The following is a 21,521-nucleotide window of genomic DNA, read 5'->3' on the forward strand; positions in this document are numbered from 1 at the left end:
CAGTGCAGGGCAAGTAGCACACATCACCTTTCAGTGAAGGGCAAGTAGCACGCATCACCTTACAGTGAAGGGCAAGCAGCACGCATCACCTTACAGTGAAGGGCAAGCAGCAGGCATCACCTTACAGTGAAGGGCAAGCTGCAGGCATCACCTTACAGTGAAGGGCAAGCAGCACGCATCACCTTACAGTGAAGGGCAAGCAGCACGCATCACCTTACAGTGAAGGGCAAGTAGCACGCATCACCTTACAGTGAAGGGCAAGTAGCACGCATCACCTTACAGTGAAGGGCAAGTAGCACGCATCACTTTACAGTGCAGGGAAAGTAGCACGCATCACCTTACAGTGAAGGGCAAGTAGCACGCATCACCTTTCAGTGAAGGGCAAGTAGCACGCATCACCTTACAGTGAAGGGCAAGTAGCACACATCACCTTACAGTGAAGGGCAAGTAGCATGCATCACCTTACAGTGAAGGGCAAGTAGCACACATCACCTTACAGTGAAGGGCAGTAGCACACATCACTTTACAGTGAGGTGCAAGTAGCACACATCACCTTACAGTGAGGTGCAAGTAGCACACATCACCTTACAGTGAAGGGCAAGTAGCACACATCACTGTACAATGAGGTGCAAGTATCACTTTACAGTGCAGTGAACGTAGCACGCATCACCTTACAGTGAAGGGCAGTAGCATACCACTTTTCAGCGGAATGCATTGTACACAGCTAAGAGGGCAACCCTGAACATTCATGTAGTACGGAATGCATTGTAAGAGGGCAACATTGAACATTCATGTAGTACGGAATGCATTGTAAGAGGGCAACATTGAACATTCATATAGCACGCGAGTATATGAATAGACCTTATTGTGCTCCACGCTCTAACAGAAAACAAACGTATTCAGTCGGCAATTGTTCCAAATGTGCCGTTTGTGCATATTTCAGACATAAAATAAAGATCAAAAATTTGGTAAAAAGGACACAAAAATATGTGGTTAACTTAGCCTTGGTTTATTCCAAATAGCAACTTGAGAGGGGTTTCTTGATTTGAATTCATTCATTCAATCCATTCGCTTTCTGTCAACATAATTCCATTTGGATGCAATTGGTTAACAATTCATTACATCTAACTTAAACCCGACACGTGTTTCCCCGCCTTCTATTCTGTGGTTCTTCAGGGGTTACAAAATTGATTCCAAAAATAGAAATTTTGGTTAACATTATATACATGTGGTTATTAACAAGTATATGTTCGTAGGTCTTACCTTATCTATAAATTATAAGCGCATCCGGTACGATTGCCTTTCCAATGTGTTTCGTGCCTTGATTTTTGACCCGGAAGTTAAAACGTATTAAATACGTGCCGTGGACGTAATACGTCCGCTGTGTAATAAGACTCCTTACCCTGCGCCATGTTGGAATGGGGCCTTAAAGTAACATTTCTTGTGTCTGTGTCAGCGCAACAAGAACTGGAATATTAATTATGAAGCAAGGTGTATTGGTTCCTATGCTTGTGTGAGAAGAGAATGTATTTCTATACATATGGTGTTTTTGTGCCTCGAGTTAAGTAGATGTAGTTTGTATAATCAAATGAGGCATGTCATGTGCCCTGTGGTGTGTAATTAGTAATACATTTGGTGTACTTGAAATGTCCAAGAAAAAACGGGTCCTAAAGATCCTAAATTCGTGTATTAACTCCTGATATAGGCTAAAGTTATATCCAAGGAGGATTTTAATAACATTAATTGCCAAATGGAGGCGGATATGCGTGTCATAAAAGCGAACAAATCAAAAGATATTGACCCCATAAAGGAGTATTGACTCTTACGTGTGAAGTGAAAGGTATATAAAAACATTTTTTTTTTTATATACATATTTTTTTTATAAAGTCAGGAATTAGGATACTTTTACAGGAAACTGCCAGTGTCCCTACACATTCTAGCAAATCCTTAGAGTATTGACATGGTAACTATTAATAGTATAGAGAGCAAACATCTTGGAAAAAGAAGAATAGAAAGAAAAACATTCCTGAGTTTGTTCAAAAACATTGCAAAAAATGTAAACATAGCGGTACAAAGGGAAAGGTACTTAGAGGACATGGTATAGTTCTTGGTCCACGTTTAGACCGTTATAGATTGTGTCCATAGACCATATCCAAAAGTCTTCACTTTTTCTGAGTATTTTCTCCAAATTCTCACCTCTTTTAGGATGAGAGAGTTTCTCTAACCCGTAGCATTTGATTTTCACTATATCTGAGTCGAAGAGATGTTGGCAATGAAAGGCTAGAGGAGATTTCATATCCTTATTCTTGATCGCTCTCAGATGTTCTCCAATCCTAACTTTTAATTTCCTAATTGTGCTGCCCATGTATGTTTTTTCGCATGCACAAATTAGAGCATATATGACAAATTGACTGTTGCAATTAATATGTTGTTTGATCTTCATTTTGCTACCGTTTGGTTGTACGAATTCTTTCTTAGCATTGCACATGTGTGGGCAGATCTGGCAGTGGCTGCATCTGAAAGTCCCTTGGATCTTGGGTACGAGCCAGGATTCTGTGTTTTTCAGTTGTTTTTGTTTATACAGTTCATATTTTTTATTGTCAAAATGTGAAGGACTTATTCTTTTTAAATTCATACAGTTCCTAAAGACCATGTTGGGTTTTTTGTCCAAAAAAGTATTAGTTCTGCATACGTTTTTAGAATGTTCCAATTTTTCTGTAGAATCTTTTTGATCACATGGTTATTGGTGCTAAAAGTCGTGATGAACCTGGGTTTATCTGGTTCTTGTACTTCCTTGGTTTGTCTTGCAGTAGGTCCGGTCTGGATCTTTCTGTGGTTTTAAGTACCATTTTTTTCAAATGCTTTGGACTATAGCCACGGTTTTTGAATTTTGTATTTGTTGCTTTTTGGTGTTTCAAGAATTCCAAATCCGATGTACAGTTTCTTTTGATCCGTAAAAATTGCCCAAACGGAATGTTCTGAATGATGTGGTGGGGATGATTGCTTGTCGCATGCAGAATGCTATTGACAGCGGTCTCTTTTGTGTATAATGTGCTATGAATTGTGTGATCATGAATGTTCAGGTGGAGATCCAGAAAGTTTATGGCCTGTTGATTATAAGTGATGGTAAATTTCAGATTGTAGTCATTGTCATTCAAAAATGTGTAATAGTCTGAAGTTGTTGTTCTGAACCATTCCATGTCATAATGTCATCGATGTATCTCCCCCAAAAAGTAAAAGCATATACTCGCAGTTTTTTCCCTCTCCAGTCTGAGGGTAATAGATCTTTGCCTCTGCCGCTCTTACACTCATCAAATATAGGGGTAGCGCTGGAATCAGCTGAAGACTGTAGGGTGCCTTTTAGTGACGTGTATTCATATAGTATGGAATGCATTGTAAGAGGGCAACCCTGAACATTCATGTAGTACGGCATTCATTGTACATAGCTAAGAGGGCAACACTGAACATTCATGTAGTATGGCATTCATTGTACATAGCTAAGAGGGCAACACTGAACATTCATGTAGTACGGAATGCATTGTACACAGCTAAGAGGGCAACCCTGAACATTCATGTAGTACGGCATTCATTGTACATAGCTAAGAGGGCAACCCTGAACATTCATGTAGTACGGCATTCATTGTACACGGCTAAGAGGGCAACACTGAACATTCATGTAGTACGGCATTCATTGTACATAGCTAAGAGGGCAACCCTGAACATTCATGTAGTATGGCATTCATTGTACATGGCTAAGAGGGCAACACTGAACATTCATGTAGTACGGCATTCATTGTACATAGCTAAGAGGGCAACCCTGAACATTCATGTAGTATGGCATTCATTGTACATGGCTAAGAGGGCAACCCTGAACATTCATGTAGTATGGCATTCATTGTACATAGCTAAGAGGGCAACCCTGAACATTCATGTAGTACGGCATTCATTGTACATAGCTAAGAGGGCAACCCTGAAAATTCATGTAGTATAGCATTCATTGTACATGGCTAAGAGGGCAACACTGAACATTCATGTAGTACGGAATGCATTGTACACAGCTAAGAGGGCAACCCTGAACATTCATGTAGTACGGCATTCATTGTACATAGCTAAGAGGGCAACCCTGAACATTCATGTAGTACGGCATTCATTGTACACGGCTAAGAGGGCAACACTGAACATTCATGTAGTACGGAATGCATTGTAAGAGGGCAACATTGAACATTCATATAGTATGGAATGCATTGTAAGAGGGCAACATTGAACATTCATATAGTATGGAATGCATTGTACATAGCCAAGAGGGCAACACCAAACATTCATATGGTACAGAGGGCACCGTAACTCCTGCTCTATTGCTTTTGAACCAAGTGTTGACGATCGTTGAGTGCGCGCATGAGGTTTCCGAGCAATGCTGTTAGTGAGAGAGGGGGACGCAGGGGCACCTTGTCGATACAACGGTGTGCAATGGTTAAAGTTTTACATTCAATCCAGGCCTTAATGGGAAGCCAGGGCACATCCCGCCTGGTTGCTGAGATGTGGTTTGAGCATCATAGCCCACAGCTGCATGTAGGACTTTGTCTTGCAAGATTTGGAGTTTGGCAAGGTTTGTTGCAGAGATGGCCATGAGGATTTTATTTTATTGGGCATATATAAGGCAATTATACAACAAGACAGTGTTTCAAAGCACCACAGAGAAGTGCATTTCTAGACCCTAGAAGCTCGTTCACTAAGGAAGAATTTAACCTAGGTGATGGCTTCAACGGAGAAGTGGAAGTTCAAGCTGATCTGCTGGCAGTGTGAGTCATGATCCACAAGGGGGAATGCTGCGGAGAGGTTGAGTAGGAGGAGAATGGCGAGCTTACCTGAATCGCAGATGTTATCTAATTGGATTTTGAGGTCTAGTAAAGCGGTTTCTGGGCTGTGTTTGGGACGGAAGCCTGATTGTCTTGTCTCTAGAAGGTGGGGGTGTTCTAGGAAAGATTGGACTAGGGAGGAGGCCACACTGTCCATGATTTTGAGGAGGAATGGAACAATAGCAATTGGGCGCTCGTTAGTGGGGAGGGTCAGGTCAAGTGAAGATTTCTTAAGAAGTGGTGTCACCCAGGCAGCTTTGAGGTTGGTGGTGATTGAAATTTGTTGAGAAGGATGCATTTGTAAATGCAGTAATGATACGTGTCAAAGTGGAGGCACAAAGCTTTACGATACGAACAGGGTGGGGGGTGGGAGGGGAGTATCACCCTGGCAGGTCGAAGGTTTGGGCGTGGATGGTTTCACATACATTCGCTTGGGAAACCTGCCAGAAGCTGAAGGGTTGGGGCAAGGGGTGTTTGGGCAATGCTGAAATGGCTGTATCAGACAGTCTGGGTGCAGATGGGGACTGAGTTTTCTGGCTCTTTAAGTAGGGAAAAGAGTTATTTAGCATTGGAACTTGCATTGGAGATTCTGGAGTTATCGGCGTTGGTGCTGGAGAGGCTTTCTCAGTTGGCAGGGGTGGGATGTCTCCTCCATAAATATTCAGAGGCTCTTTTGCCCCTACAGAGTATGACAAGCTCTTCTGTAACCAGATGTTAGCTGGCTTGTGTGCCCCTGATCATTTTGGTTTTGAGTGGGGCATGTAGGTTCATACTTTGGTGGAGGCTCTGATGGTACAGTTTGAAAAGGCCTTGGGGGTCCATACTAATGGGGAATGGGGGGTGAGCAGGGTTTGGAGAGTAGGCGCATGAGACTTTTCCGTGAGTTTATGGGTGTTTCGGACCAGTATGGGAATAGGCAGGGGGGGAAGTTTAGATGATGGGTGGGACAAGAGTCCAAACTCAATCAGGCAGTGGTCCGACCAGGGTAACGGGTTGATGGCAGAGATATCAATTGAGGCATTGGTTGTGAGGATCCAGTCACGCCCTTTGGCGGGAGTGGAGACAATCTGAGTGAAGTTTATTTCTCCAAGTGACTTCGCAAGTGCAGAGGCTTTTGTGTCGGCAGGGTCATTAAGGCCTAAATTGAAAGTTGACTTGATAAGGGGAATAATCAGCAGAGGAATGTCAGACTCGGGTGAGCTCATGGAGCTAGGTTGCCGGTACAGGAGTAGTAGGTTATAGGTGGTCTGGGGACTGATGGGAAGTTTAATGAGAAGTAATACATAGCCTAGTAGCGTAGGAGTGGGCTCTGTCTGATATATAAAGGCGATTAGGCTATGAGGGCAACACCACCTCCGGGCGCGTTAGGGCAGTTTGCTCTGAAGGAGGAGTAATGTCAGAAACCTGAAGGCACTCTCACCTCTACTCCCCAGGGATCTTCTATTCAGGTGGCCAGGGAATGGCCAGTGCTTTTGAATCCTGATCCTGGGGGTGGACTAGCAAGAAAGGAGGGTCCTTGGGGATTGGAGAGAGGGTACATGAAGGTGAGACATGGTATCCCCTTCACTAATACTGACCTATTAGACACACCCTCAGTCTTTATGGGATATGGTCAGTCCTTTCCAGCTTTTCTCCGTTATCTGACATCAAGTACTGAGACGAGGAAGAGGCCACTAAGAGTAATGCACACTTCCTATTGGAAACACCACTATAGTACTGAGACGAAGAAGAGGCCACTAAGAGTAATGCACACTTCCTATTGGGACGAAGAAGGGGGAGTCTGAACACTACAGAGCTGAAGGTCAGGCATGTCCCAGTAATTGGTCTAATTGGAATAAGGCAAAACAGGCATGAGAAGCTCTCCTGAACACCCTTGATGGGATACAAGTATATAAACGGTGGCATGGTAGCAGCAGAAGGGAAGAAGAGAGCAGCAGCAAAGCTTAGATGGACCATTGGGGACTGGAGGAGAGTGTAAATCAAGAACACTGGAAAATTGCATAGATGGGCGCTCTGTGGAAGCATGGCGAGGGAGCCGTGTCTCGAGGACCCGGTATGCAGCATCAGCCCTTGCTGTAATGTTCGGCAAGTGCTCGTTCACCTGAGCAGAAGAGCCGGCCCAGGAGTGGCTGAGGGGCAGGTGGTGAGAACCAACCTCAGTTCATGAGAAGCCTTGAGAGCGGATTAACCGCAGCAATCAAATAAAACAACTGCCGAGTTTGTGTGTGTAAAGAAACCTGGGCTGCTGGCGAGAGGAAAAGAAGATACATTGTAGCAGAGTAGACACAAATCGCAAATAAACTTGTGGGTGCCTTTGAACTGTATGAACAATCGAATGCTATGGCAATGAGGCAGTATGAAGATACTGTGTATCAGAATGATCGCGTATAGACGATTTGCAAGGTTTTGACAGCCTTTCTTGAGTAACAAAGAAAGACTGCCATGTTGGCAAGATAATATCTTTAAACAGGATATCAGAGTGGTCAGGTGCAGGCAATCGGCACTGTTTCAAAAGTGTATGGATATTTGAGAATAAATAGCAAATATTTAAAGCACTACAAGTGAAGAAAGTGGTTAAAAGCGATTGGGCTAACAGCAGAAGGAGGAGCCGAGAATTGAGTGCAAAAGAGAACATAAAGGCTGCAAACCCCAGTGAAGGAAGAGACAGACTGAATATAAAGTTAAACATAGAAAGTACAAAGAGTAGAGTCATGCCAAGGAAGACGCTTGGACAAGGTCTCAAGCCAAAACATTACGCCAAGCGCCCCTGGTTGCGCAACTTGTAATGGGTGGACCGAGCAGTCTGACAACTGCGCCCAGACCACAGAGCCCCAACAAAGTGTATGTAAATTGCTGAAGAAAACTTGTTTGTTGAACCTTTTCTGCATCTGGACTTGAAGGTTGGTGAAGGGAACCCTGAGCTATTTCAGAACATTGGTTTTGTGAATCTGTGTTTGAAGCTTGGGGAAGGGAGCCCTAAACTCCTTTTGAACTGTATGTGGAAACCAAGTAGGCTTGGGGGAAGATGCACTCAATTCCTGAAAGAACAGTTGAATCCTATAATTGTTAGAGCTGTATCTTGAACTTGGGGAAGGGAGCTAGAGACTGCTCCAAACTTTATGTTAGACTAACCATACACTAACCTTTTCTATTAGATGTGAGGGCAAGCATAGGTTTGATACAGACAGGCTTTTGATTTGGATTTACGGACATATACTTTCCTTAGTTTCTTTAGATAGGGAAATTCCCACCATTGCTATAGGGCAAGTTAGGCATTACACGTATCCTGATAATTAATACAAGTCATATAGCTGAATTCACATTCTGTTTCTGCGCCATCTCTTGATAACATGCCTGTCTCACAGTAGCTAGGGGGCATGGCTAAGGAGAGCAGAGGGCCAGAGGCAGTGTGGAGCCAGGATTCCGCGGTAGCTAGGATGTCAAGGTGATGGTCAATGATGAGGTCATGGCCAGCACTGGCATGGGCACAGAGTAAGCGAACATTTAACAGGGCACAAATGAGGATCACAACCTGATTTGCCACTGGCAAGGACAGTGTCTTGGAACGGGGCTTGGCCATGGCATTAGGGGTGAGTGATGTTGAGTGGGCAGTTGGGAGGGTGGTACGAGTGGAAAGTCTAAGGCATCTAGACTCACCCTCAATGGAGAGTGTATAGCCAGACGTTATTTGCGTTAAAGCATACAGCTTGAAAGGTCATTGCGATCCGGAGCAAGGGTGAGAGAGGCCAGGGGTCGGGCCTTGTCGCGGATGAGTAGCCTTGCAAGTGGGCGAGGCAAGATGGAGGGCAGGATGGAGGCAAGTAGGTCTGGTTGGGGTAATTCCATGTAATTTGGAATGCATTGTACATAGCAAAGAGGGCACCAGTGAACCTTCATGTCGTATGGAAAGCAATGGATATATTTAAGAGGGCAACATTGAACACTCAGTAGTATTGGATGCATTGGACATAGTTAAGAGGGGAAACACAGACCATTCCTTCAGATGGAAATGGATAAGATGTAAGGCGTAGACATTCCTAGAGGCAAAGTTGCTTCCAATACAGTGGAGCCTAGGACTTGACCACAGGAAGAGAAAACCAGGGAAGAAAGCTCAGACTATTCAGAGTCACCCCTCTGGGTTCCTCACAGAGGCGACCAGGTACTTTAGGGGCTCTTTGGAGGGCGACTATAAAAGAAGTTGGGGCTTAGGGAGAGAATTCATCGGCCATCATCATCTTTGTTCCCTATAAAGGGCTCCCGTTTATTATTTAATCCCATTGCCTTTTCCCTTGTGAAATTTGAGGATGTGTGGCCAGCCGCCACTTCAGATTTCAATCTGCCACACCTGGGAAAGGCGAAGTCTGCTACAGTAAAACAACACAGGGATAACCCAATGGAGACAGAGTCCCCCTGAGCTGGTACCCACAAGAGCTGACCTGTACCGCCAAAAGAAGAGAGTTGAGCAAGGGGAGTTAAGCAAAAAGAATGTACTTCCCAGTTACACAGATGGCAGGCAATGTAAACTCTCTCAGGTATGTCCTAACGGTTCTTACTCTATGTAGTTTTCTAATGGGAGTTTGGATAGTGTTTTCCACTTGCGCTCTGGTATCCCGGCTAGATCAATCATGCCCACACTCGCCTCTTCTCCTTTACTCTTACTACCACTCCTTCTGACGTACTCTTCCCACCAGTTGCTCATCCCTCCGATGTTTTACCCCTCCAACCTCTCCTATCCATCCAGAGAGGCAGCACCGCACCCAACCCACTTCCCTGCTTCCCCTCTCTCCCATAATTACTCCCCGCATATCTGACTCATCGCACGCCCACCACTCCCTCCTCCCGTCCATCGTGTACCCCACCTGTGCTCCTCTGTATCCTACCCCCCACTATATATCTGTTCTGTTACCTATGAAAAGCACTCTGTTATGCATCTGTCATGTTGTACACCTCTGTAAAGCGCACCGTTGCTTCTCGAAGCCAAGTCTGCGCTCAATAAATATAAAAAATCTTGTCAATGTTAATAGAACTATATAAAGACACCTCACTGAGGGTTCGTCTGGATGAAGCTGTGCACCTTACCGACCCAATCAAAGTGGAGAAAGGAGTAAGGCAAGGCTGCCTGTGTGTGCCATTCTTCTTCATTCTTTACCTGGCTGACATAGGTCCTTTCTTGCAGTCTTGGGTGATGGCGAGCCCAGGATTCAATACGATCAAGGTTCACTGGCTCGCCTACGCAGACAACATTGTCCTGGTAGACAGGACAGCAGTGGGTTTGCAACATCTATTGAATGGGCTGAGCGAATACGCTAAAATAAACGGCCTAAACATCAACCCAAAGAAATCGAAGATCCTAGTCCTTAAACACCCAACCAAACAAGTAAAGTACGCACACTGGGTATTAGAAGATCAAATTATCCCAAGAGTATAGGGGACCATATACTTGGGCTACAAAGTATACGTCTCTCCATCAATTTGCAAAGCAGAATATGATGTAAGGCAGAAAATAGATAGATTAGTGCCACAGATGAAGAAGATCCTTCATACATTTTGCAAGTTTTCTATCAAACCCCTGCTCAAATTCTAGGTCGCAAAAATAGTGCCAGTGATACTGTATGGCCTAGAGGTCAAATAAAAACTTTGGGATACGGACTGGCAAAGGGTGGAAGGACTGATTTGGAAGGGGTCCCTCGGATTACCAACAAGCCTCCCCATGTCAGGCCTCAGATTCGAATAAGGCCTCAAATCACTGGAAACTCTGGCAGACTGGAGGCTAGTTTCCCTGTATAGACTAATTGCTGTGCCTCAAAAAGACTCCCTCTATGTAGATATTAATCTACACCTATCAACCGACAGATCAAAGATGCTAACACATCTACAACTAAAGGTCAGAGTCTTGAAGGAGGCAGATACCACCATGGATGCTCTGATTACCAACCCACAAAAAGTCAAAAAAGACATTGAAATTAGGGATTGGATCAGAACTGTTGAGAAATCTCAAAAAACTAAGCCTCAGAATAGTTTTTTTAGTAGTGGACAAGAAATTGGGTCAATTACCAAATGTCCAGACTGGAAAACAAGAAATACATTTTTACACGGGTGCGCCTCAACATTATCCACACAGGGTAAATATTGAGCATCAGAGGCCAAAGACAAAATGCAATCAAATTTTGCAGCACCTGTGAAAATCCAGCAAAACTAAATTTGAGCCACCTGCTCAGGGATTGCGAGGGCACCTGGGATCCGAGAGTAAAACATCTCCAGCTTTGTGGAGAGAGAAGAATGGCTGCTCTCTGAATGATTTTAATTTCGGGACAAAATACAGCTAGAACAATAGCAGTTCAGGTTCTCTTAAGGGCCGGTATTATCCGTGACTATCAAATACAGAACTCCGACATTGACCTGAAATAAGTTAAAGAGGGAAAGCAGTGGACACTAACTGCTAAAGCCATTTGAATATTGAGCTGAAGAAAGCAGTCTGGGAAATTTAGAAAAAATGTGGTTGCAATAGGATGGCAGCCAACAAATAGATCAAACAAGGTTCTGTTGGCTCATATTCATACTGGCTAACTCGCTAGATTTCCTCTTTTCTTTTTTATTCTTTGTTGCTTGTTATTCTTTAATTATTTCACCAGAATATAATGCAAAATTTTACGATTTTAATATGGGAATCAAAAATACTTTTATATTTTAAAATGCATCATTTTGTAAAGTTTGTGCAAGATTATAAACACAAATAAAAATACAATAATAATAATATTAATTACCACTCCTCTTTGACCAGTCCACTCCTCCCACTACTACACTCCTCTTCCCTCCTAACTACACAAGCACCCTCCTTCCACCCAGTTTCAGTCCCTTGAGAATCACTCCTTACACCATCTTCTACTCACACCCATCCAACCTCTAGCACTCAAATCTGTAGAACCACTTTCACTCCTAAACCAATATCTCACCTGCTGCAAAAATCTCCACTAGCCGCTGCTTCTCCTTCCTACAGCTAGTTTATCGCTCGCCTTTCATCTATGACCTCAGCGGGTTCAACCACACTTCAAACGTCCTGTTCTTGCCTTAAGTACTCCTCCCTCTTTTGGGATTAGCCACTTTCCCTATCCAATCTGGACTGCTCCCCTCAACCCAGTGTGTGAATGTGCATGGAAAAACTTAGAACAGGGGGTTTAAGCCCCGCCTACTGTCCCCACGCTGCTCACCACGTAATGTCCACAGCGGCATACTAGGGTCAAGGCAGCAGTTGGTGCCCCTCGCTCTCAGCACGGAGCAAAAATGTTCATGCAAGTGGAGGCGTTGCTCCTCCTTTAATCTCTGGTGGTCTGTGTTCATTCTTTACTCTCTATATCCCTCTGGTGATCCGTGCCGGCACTGTGCCGTCTTTCCGAGTGCTGCCTAGAGCCATGGCTTCCTCCAGTGACTCGCTCCCTTCTCCCACTCCTCAGTCTACTTTGCGCCAGCACTTCTCAGGGCTATAGCAGTGTAGGGTCTCTGGAGGTTTTCAGTGCCACAGATGGGCAGTTTATCCCCTTCTTGGTTTTTCAATGTTTCATGGTTGCTGAGCTGTGTCACGTTGCTAAGTGACGGACTGGTGACTCCTCCACATCGTTGTGTGGGTGGCTCCCCACTGAGGCCATGAAGTAGAGGGGAAGTGATGTCGGGCTATGGAGGGGGGCGGTTCGAGGAGGAAGGGGAAGTTAAGTTCACTTTCGCGTTGATGTGGAATAAAGGAGGTTGTCCCTCACCCCCCTGCCTCCGTCCTGTTCTTGGTGTGCGTGTGATACGCGTGAGTGCAGCATGTCTCGGGGTGCCTGAGGCCCACCCCCCGAGCCGACATTGGTGACGAGGAGCTCATGGCCCACACACCACGGGCAGCACCAACACGGAGGATCTGCATGTGGGAGGTGGAGCGTCCCGCGTTCCCCGCCATTGAAGGCAGCAAGGAGGGTGTCGTTGGGCACTGAACGCGCGTTGGCATGCCTCCAGTCAAGGCTGCACATCCACGGCAAGGTGCGCAGCAAACCGTCAGAGGCCTGGTTCCGACGAGCTATGCCCACGCAACAAGCGCTGAGGCCCCCTGCATGGCTGTAATCCATGCCAGAAGCCCGGCACTGTTACGTTACACCCCCAGAGGGGGTCACAGCCCCCCCCCCCCCAGCATTCAAACATAAGGCTGTCTGTTTTCAAGGAGGGCAGGCAAACACCATGCCCACTTGCCAGGAAGGCAAGCAACCAACATAGCTGCAGGAGGCCCGTCTTCATCAGTAGCATGGTAACCCCTAGACACGCCCCAACAGAGGGTTCAACAAGGTACAGGCTGCAAGCGCAGTTCCAGTCCTGCTGTTGGTCCGCAGGCCTAATTAGAACAGTGGCAGGCACACCAACCGGCCCACTTCGCCTCCACTACAGGCCCACCAACGTTTGAAAGAAACCACGAATAAGTCATAGCCATGTCTGATGGAGAGGCTTCATATACGTCAGGGGCAGGGCCCTCAGGACAGGCTGTTCCCTCGGCTGGGGGCTCCCAGGTGCTGTACCTGCCCCATGCGTTCTGGGCCCCAGATGGTCCACATGGTTACGTGACTTCAAATTTTATGTGGGTGCCATAGGACTTGATGACATCTGGCTCAAAAACACACTGTCTATGGCTGCTGGACCAGCAGTCAGACATCGCTGGAGAGCTCGTAGACCTCGACACAGCGACATACAATGATCTGCATACCAAGTTGACTGAATATTTAAACACCCACACCAACGTTGATTATGAGCGCCATCTCTTCCACATCACATGACAGAACAAGGGTGAGTCCCTAGACAACTACGTATTGAGACTGCGCATTAAACTGAAACATTGCGAATTTCATCACTTCTCTAATAAGGAGGCCCTACGATCGCAGGTCATAGGTGGGTGCGAATCCCAGTTGGTCTGCAAGGAACTGCTGCAGAAACAGCAGTCGCTGGACGAAATCCTCGCTCTAGCACACATGGAACCGTCGGTGAAGTCCCAACTGGACAATCTGGGCAAAGTCACCCTACAGCCAAAGGCCCCGGACCCAGATGCCGTCCACAAACTCTTCACCACACTTCTGAATGTTCCGTCCAGACGCCACATGCTACAGGTGCGAGTACAAATACCCTCACATGGGCGACTGCCCTGCCCTAGGACAGAAGCACGCCACATGTGGGGGGCGACAACCACTTCAGGGCAGTCTGCAAAAATGCCCTCATTCCCCCAGGCAGTCGGAGAAGCATGAGGGATCGCAGGTGGAACACGCCTATGAGCCCCCAACATGGTGGTCAGGACCAGGAACCCAGATGGCAACTACGGGAGGAACGTGACCGAAGGACGGCTTACGCCCGAGAGGAGTACCGGCCAGCCAATGTCCCCAGACGAAGGGGCCGCAGATGCTATGTCGGCTACATTGAGATGCAGTCACCATCCAGCCGTGACTCTCCATCCTCGAGTGAAGAGCAGGAAGAAAGGATATGTCTGGGCACTAAATAATAGCATGGCCACTCAACACAGCCCAGTGCTGGCTCTTTAAGTGAATGGCGCGCCGTTGGACTTCCTGATAGACACGGGAGCAACAGCCAGTATAATTAGTGAAGAGGCATACAACTCCCTCCACAACGCTCCAAAGTGGAAAGCCACTGTGGACATTTACCCGTACGGCTCCACTACGCCACTCCCCTGCAAGGGTGTAATTTCTGCTGTGTGCAGGCACAAGGCTCATGGGCCAAACTTCAGCTGCACGTCCTCAAGACAGAAGTAAACAGTGGCTGTATACTCAGTTTTAAGACAGCAGTGGACATGGGGCTTGTTCACATACTATACCAGCTGATGGCCCACAAGTACTTTGCAAGGCCTGAGGACATCGAAGCAGCGTTCCCCAATCTCTTCAAATGTCTAGTCAAGTTAAAAAACCAGAAAGTCCAAATCCACATTAACCCATAGGTTAAGCCTGTTGCAGGCAGGTGGAAGAAGAAATCAACAAACTCCTCAAAACATGTCATCCAGCCTGCGGCAGGGCCCATCCCCTGGGTATTCCCTCATAGTACCCGTCCCCAAAAAGTCCCAGGACGGCTCCATCAGACTGTGTGTGGATATGAGGAGGGTGAATGTGGCGATAGAAAGGGAACGGAACCAGGCGCCCAGGATAACTGCATGATACACCTATTGCATGGTGCCAGGTTCTTTTCGAAGTTAGACCTCACGAAAGGATACCACCAGATCGAGATAGCGCCAGAGTCACAGTATATCACCACGTTCGTCACTCACATGGGCCTGTTCCAATATAAACTGCTCAGTTCTGGCATTTCGACTGCATCAGAGATTTTTCTTGAAGAAGTGCACAAAGTAATTTGCCATGCCCCGAACTGCCTGAATTACTCAGACGATATGCTGGTTTTTGGCAAGATTACAAATTTGAGATCATCCACCGCCCGGGTAAGGAACACAACCCGGCCGACTTATCTGTTGCGGCACCCCACGCAGTCCACACAGGCCTGCCCATCCATCGCACACCTGCGCACTGGTGGCTCCCCGCCGCACCCCAACCCACTACAGATGTCCCCTCTCCCAGAAGGAGTCTGGGAAGAAGTAGTGGTCGACTTCTTTGGACCACTGCGCAATGGGATGTACGTGGTGGTGTTAATCAATGAACACTCTCGATTCCCGGACGCCCAACTGATCGACTACCTGTCGACTAACGGCATACCAAAAATATTGAAGTCAGACAATGGGCCGCCATTCATGGGCCAGGAGTTTGAGAACTTAGCACAATACATGGGGTTTCAACATCGCAAGATAACTCTGCGCTGCCCCAAGCCAACGGAATTGTGGTACGTTTCATCGCCAACATTAAACGGGCCCTGCAAACAGCCAACTTGGTCAATAAGCTGTTGGAACAGGCGCTGTATCAACTCTTTCGGGAATACCAACATACACCGCACAGCACCACGGCGATCAGCCCATCTGATCTCATGTTTCACTAAGTCACCAGAATGAGATTGCCGGAAACACCGGTTGTGCCCCATGTCACACGGCAAGAACAAAGTTCCCAAGTTAGGGACCAGGAACAGAAAGAGAAAATGAAAGAGTGCAGATGCCTGGTGAGGAGCAACAGAATGGGACATTGAACCAGGAGACCAAGTGGGGGTATGCCAACCGAAAGTGAGAAAGGAGGATCCCACGTTTATGCCGGAACGATGGTAGTGACCAGCAGAAAGGGCACCATGGTAATGGCTAGAGGTGAACAGCATCACTCCATTACAAGAAATGCATCTCACTTTAAGAAAATAGTGGGCAGTCTGCCCCTGCTATGGGAACACACATTCACAGATGACCAGTTCTCGGACGACCCATATCTTGGAGACGGGGAACAATCGGAAGGAGAATAGATTAACGAGAGTTGAGCACCGGAACTCGGCCCACACCGGTGACCTCAACAATCCCGCATGAAACCTCAGAGACTCATCGAGGAAATGGGGTAAAGGTTCTTAGTTGACGTTGCATGTTAAAAGGGGGGGGGAGGGGGAGATGTCACGTTAATAAGTGACTGACCGGTGACTCCTCTACATCGTTGTGTGTGTGGTTCCATGTTGGGGCCATGAAGGAGAAGGGAAGTGACGTTGAGCTAGGGATAGGGGCGGTTCGAGGAGGAAGGGGAAATAAAGGAAGTTGTCCCTCACCCCCTGCCTGTGTCCCGTTCTTGGTGTGCAAGTGATACAGGTGAGTGCAGCATGTCTCGGGGTGCGTGACGCCCACCACCCAAGCTGCTTCTTATCAGAAAGCACAGGAGAAACGCATTTTCATTACGGGTTATGCCTGAGATCAGGGTCTGCAGAGATGCATGCTGGCACGGAGGGAGGACGGGGGACAGAAATGAGGGACCTCTCTGCATCTACTAACCAGCTCAAGGGTGCGACAGGCTCTGGACTCCCATCTGCACTTCCCAAAGAAAGGACTTTTCCAGACTTGCAAAATTATGGTTGGGGTTCAATCCAGAGCAAACATGTGGGGGTTCTATTAATGTCAATGGAAGGAACGCATCATAGTTTCAACTAAACATTCAGACTTCCTCTGTACCAGCTGCCTGCACAGGGTCATTATCATAAGAACGTGTATGGACTTCATCAATAAGGTCCCCTAGAATAGGAAGTGGTCCTTCACCCCTTTGCCCCACCTCCATTCCCTGGATGTCATAAGGACTCCTACTACCTGCTGAAATCCTACGGTCCTCATTCTGGAAATTTGGCTCCCACTTCATAACTTTTGGAAGCACGTCAAAAGGAAATCCTCCCGCATCAGCCTCATTGAGCCAGTGCACCTGCGGGGCAATTTCCATCACATACAACCAGCCTGGAGATCCCTTCGCTGATCCTGCCCAAGGACTTTTTACCATCAGGATGGCAGGAGGAAAATCCCTAATGGTCTTCGGTAATGCAGCGACGTGGGCATCTATGCAGAGTGTTCTCACAAACTGCCAAGGACTTTCTACCATGAAGATGGCAGCATCCATGCGCTGAGGAACGAGGGGTATCCCTACTGGTCTTGGGTAATGCAGCGACATGGGCCTCTATGCATAGTGTTCCCACAAACTGCCAAGGACTTTCTACCATCAGGATGGCAGCATCCATGCGCTGAAGAAAGAGGAGTATCCCTACTGGTCTTGGGTAATGCAGCGACATGGACCTCTATGCATAGTGTTCCCACAAACTGCCAAGGACTTTCTACCATGAAGATGGCAGCATCCATGCGCTGAGGAACGAGGAGTATGCCTTCCGGTCTTAGGTAATGCAGCGACATGGGCCTCTATGCATAGTGTTCCCACAAACTACAAACTGCCAATGGGTGGCTCTTGATTTCTCCTTCAGGTCTACTCTTTGGCCTTCTGCTACTGTCAGAAATAGGGTTTGGGGCAAGGGATGGCGCTCAGTTTTCAAGAAACGGAGCTGACTTGTGTAAAAATGACACTACCCAGCATGCTTCTTTTGGTTTCATGTGCAGTCTTTTGATTTCGCGCAGAGTCTCACCTGGCTAATCAATGGACTTCTTAAGTCCTCAACCGCCCGTGCTCCGGTGCAGATAATTACTGATTATCAGCACGGGCGGCGACGTTGGCGTGTGTGAGAGGAACCAGGAAAGCTATGGGACGCCGAAGGTCTGTTGGGCTGTTTCCCGGGCCGCAGCACATGCAGTGACAGGAGATTATGAGCGGCCCGTTCTCCACTTTGGCTTCATTCTTCAGGGTCTGGGTGTCCTCGTGTACAAACCTTTTGGTTGCTGTTGAGGCATTTTGCATTGAAGATGCTTTTCTTTTCATTTGTAATGACATTGCCTGCACGTGTGGGAAACACGCGAAAGTTACTTGCTGGTGAACTCCTCTTGAGAAATCTCCTTGCTCTGTTTCAAACCTCAAGTAGTGGTTAGGAAAAGTCTGAGAACGAATCATATGTTAACCAGGAACAATTTACTTTCATTTGTTTTGGCAATTACATGGTCAACATCAGGAAAGGGGCACATTTATATGTACTGCTTTTGCCATGTCCGTTTGTCGCTTCAGTGTGCCCAATGGGCCATGAGTCTCGCATTTCATGCAAGGGACAGTCACTTTGTTTGTACCATCATGCTTGTATGCAAAATTATGTTTACCAGGGAAACACGCTAATGTTTGTTTCAGTAATATGTTACTTTGTGGGTATCTAACACAGTGTCATGTGTGCCTTAATGTTGTCGCTTTGGGGCAACACTCCAGTGTATGCTATGCTCTTAGAATGTACACCCCACATTAGGATTTAGGGGCAATAGGTTCATTTTGGTTTTAAGAAGGTCAGGTCAGGTTTTCAGGATTAAGGGTACAGGTATAGGAGTATTGCTTGTTCATGGTAGTGATGCTTATGTACCTGGATGTTAGGTCTTCCCCTCCTTTTGTCATTCCACCCCCTTTCCCTAACTCATTCTCCCCCCCCCCATTGGCTGCCACGTGGTTCCCTGTGTTGTTCATTCCAGGCGCCCGTGCCAACCACAGTGGGAGGGTCGATCTATTCGGCTTCTGTGGTTCGGGAGAGGGGGTCGAAACCCCTGTCATCCTTTTACTAGTTTTGACAACTACCTCTTAAATTAACCCATGAATTTCACAATGTCGCAGCCATCTGGGTCTCTTGTCGTTGGGTCACCATGTGGTTGTGAATCACTGCTTTGCACAGGTTCATTCGTAAGGCGGAGGGTCAGTGACCAATCATGGAAGGTAATCCTCATTAATCCTAGTCACATGATGATTAACATTTGCAATTTGGAATTATGCATCATCAACTTTAACAGAAGATATTTTACTTTTCCGATTTTATGGGCATGGCAATTTGTGCATACACACAGACACAAATGTACAATGTAAAACAGATGCAAAGAGGCGGGCGGAGCAGCACGATACATACATGATTACCTTGGCTGGAGCTCACAGGACAAGGCAGAGAGGGAGAGGAAGGACGACGCACAGTGAGAGAAGAGCAGCTTGTCTTGGAACTAGTAGCAGAGAGCCTGGGGTCCTCCCCATTCTGAGGAAAGAAGCAAAGACCAGTGAAAAGACAGAACTTCAAGGAAGGCACATGGGTAACTGGACATAGGAGACAACTCTGCTGCATTAGTCAAAGGGACATTCTACACCCTCCTTCCCCCGCTCGCCACACTGCAAACGCCCCACCCTCCATGCGTACACTCCAACCTTGTGCAACACGTGGCTCTCAGGAAGACCTCACTCAATGTTAAGGATGGTGCCCTTCCAAACTGAATACTGCTGAAGAGGAAACTTACATAGGTCAAATCTTGACAGGATTGAAATAAAAATAAAATATCCTGGTGAGTTTCTGGGTGGTTCGCCCCAACATATTTTGCTAATCGGTGTCACATTTTACAAATCCCATTAATATTCGTCATTGGATGGTAAAACAACATCACAGATGGTCTTCATTTGTACTTGTTAGAACAAAAACTAGGGCTCAGACAAAAGAATCTTTTTGCCCGCCCTGAACGATTCACCCACGCTTTTCCCAAGAGATGCAAAGAGATGCCTCTGTAAGGTTGCAACTATGTGTCGAGAGATGTTAAGCCTCTCAGGGTGGGATGCACAAACGGTATCCACAGTTTTCCTAGGCCAGCAAACTGTGCTGTTAAGCTGTGTGTACCTCACAACGGAACCATGGCAAGTGACACGCACTCTTTCCACTGATGTGTTGTCAACCACAGTAATTTGTAATTGTCACAGATCTCCTGAATGAGCAAGTGCTAGACAGCTAAACTTGGTTTCCTTGTGATACATGAAATAGATGCACTGGTACATAGTGTTGGCTACTGTAATGGTGTGTAAGGAGCCGACCAGAAAACGGGAGGCATGTTTCTGGCAATAGGCTTTCATTGGTAGTAAAATAAAAAAGAAAACCCTGGTTGACCCTAGTTCTAAGAGGGGTTTCCATGCCTCAAATAACACTAAGGAGTGTATCAGGATGTCGGTCAAAAGCAAAGAGTCCACCGTCCTGTGTCCAAAACTTACACTATATACACAACTAAAGAAAAAAGGTAGGACTTCTTGATTCAGAAGAATGGTGTCTTTCTTAAGGATGATAGCCAAATGTTCGCTTCTGGTTGATTCAAAACGAAATGTTCTTCTTAAGGGATGCAAATCAAACGTCGCAAAAAAGGGTTCCTTGGATTGAGGTTCCAATAGGGCACATAGAACAAAGAATCTGCGATCCTCAAAGTCAAGAGAAGGACCCCCTCCTCTTGATTACTTTTACAGTGTCCACAAACACCAGGGGATAGGTCTCCCTTCCCCATGTCTTTTCCACAATGCTCACTGTGTTCACAGCCTACCTGGTTCACTATCCTGGCCAGGCACTCTGGCTATAACAAAGGTTCTGTGGGTAGTTTGCTACTGTGTGTGTGTATCACAATTCATTCTTGGCTTTTCCTGATTCTAAACTGCTTGTACCCAAGTTCACCATCCTGCCAAATGAGAGGACCCCAAATGATTGGTTGGCTACTGAATATTTGTAAGGATGCAGGTTTGTGATTCGAGGCTGTATATGTACTCAAATTTCAATACCATTATAAACTGCGCGTTATTAGGATTTTCATACTCCAATGCTGCTGTGCAATTCCGAGAGGTCAAGGTAGTGGACGTACAAGGACTTTTCAATATTGGCTCCAACCAAAACCTCTCTGGGTAGCGTAGCGGACCAGTAAGGATTGGATTTGGGGGTAGATGCACAGATAACACAGAAATTGTCAAATATTAGAGTCCACACAAGGGTATAAAAATAGACTTAAGAAAGAACATACAATTAAAAGGTAGAGTATACCATATACATAATAAGCAACACAATACACACATTACAATAGGTAACCGCTAACAGGAGGCTACTGACAACTTTACAGCTCTACACAGTTTCAAATACTGATGCAAAGCACAAGCACTAGGCAAAGAGAGGTGAAAAAGACAATTAAAAACGACACATCTTATGTTAAGCTTAATAAGTCCTTACCTAGCCAGATAGTTCAGTGTAAAGTAGTTTGCAGGCAAGTAACTGGATGGGGTCAAGGGAGTCCAAAAGTCCCCAAGCATCAATACTTGGATGTAGTAAAAACACACGTTAATCAGAAAA

The 21,521-nt window shown here is 46.3% G+C and overlaps 1 protein-coding gene across 6 annotated transcripts in view; it reads right to left on the minus strand.

The window, feature by feature from the left end:
• The window catches only part of NISCH (nischarin), a 441,586-nt gene that overhangs the window by 179,636 nt on the left and 240,429 nt on the right, over positions 1 to 21,521 (minus strand). For 5 of the 6 annotated variants that reach the window (XM_069643185.1, XM_069643184.1, XM_069643187.1 and 2 more), the window contains one exon: positions 19,307 to 19,418. In XM_069643185.1, coding sequence (XP_069499286.1) covers positions 19,307 to 19,418 — 112 coding nt within the window. Of the gene's footprint in view, positions 1 to 19,298; positions 19,419 to 21,521 lie in introns of all 6 variants that reach the window. The other variant, XM_069643190.1, reaches the window with a different exon arrangement.

The sequence above is a fragment of the Ambystoma mexicanum genome, chromosome 2p (assembly GCF_040938575.1).
Source record: "Ambystoma mexicanum isolate Mex_15411 chromosome 2p, UKY_AmexF1_1, whole genome shotgun sequence".
Taxonomy (NCBI): Eukaryota; Metazoa; Chordata; class Amphibia; order Caudata; family Ambystomatidae; genus Ambystoma; species Ambystoma mexicanum.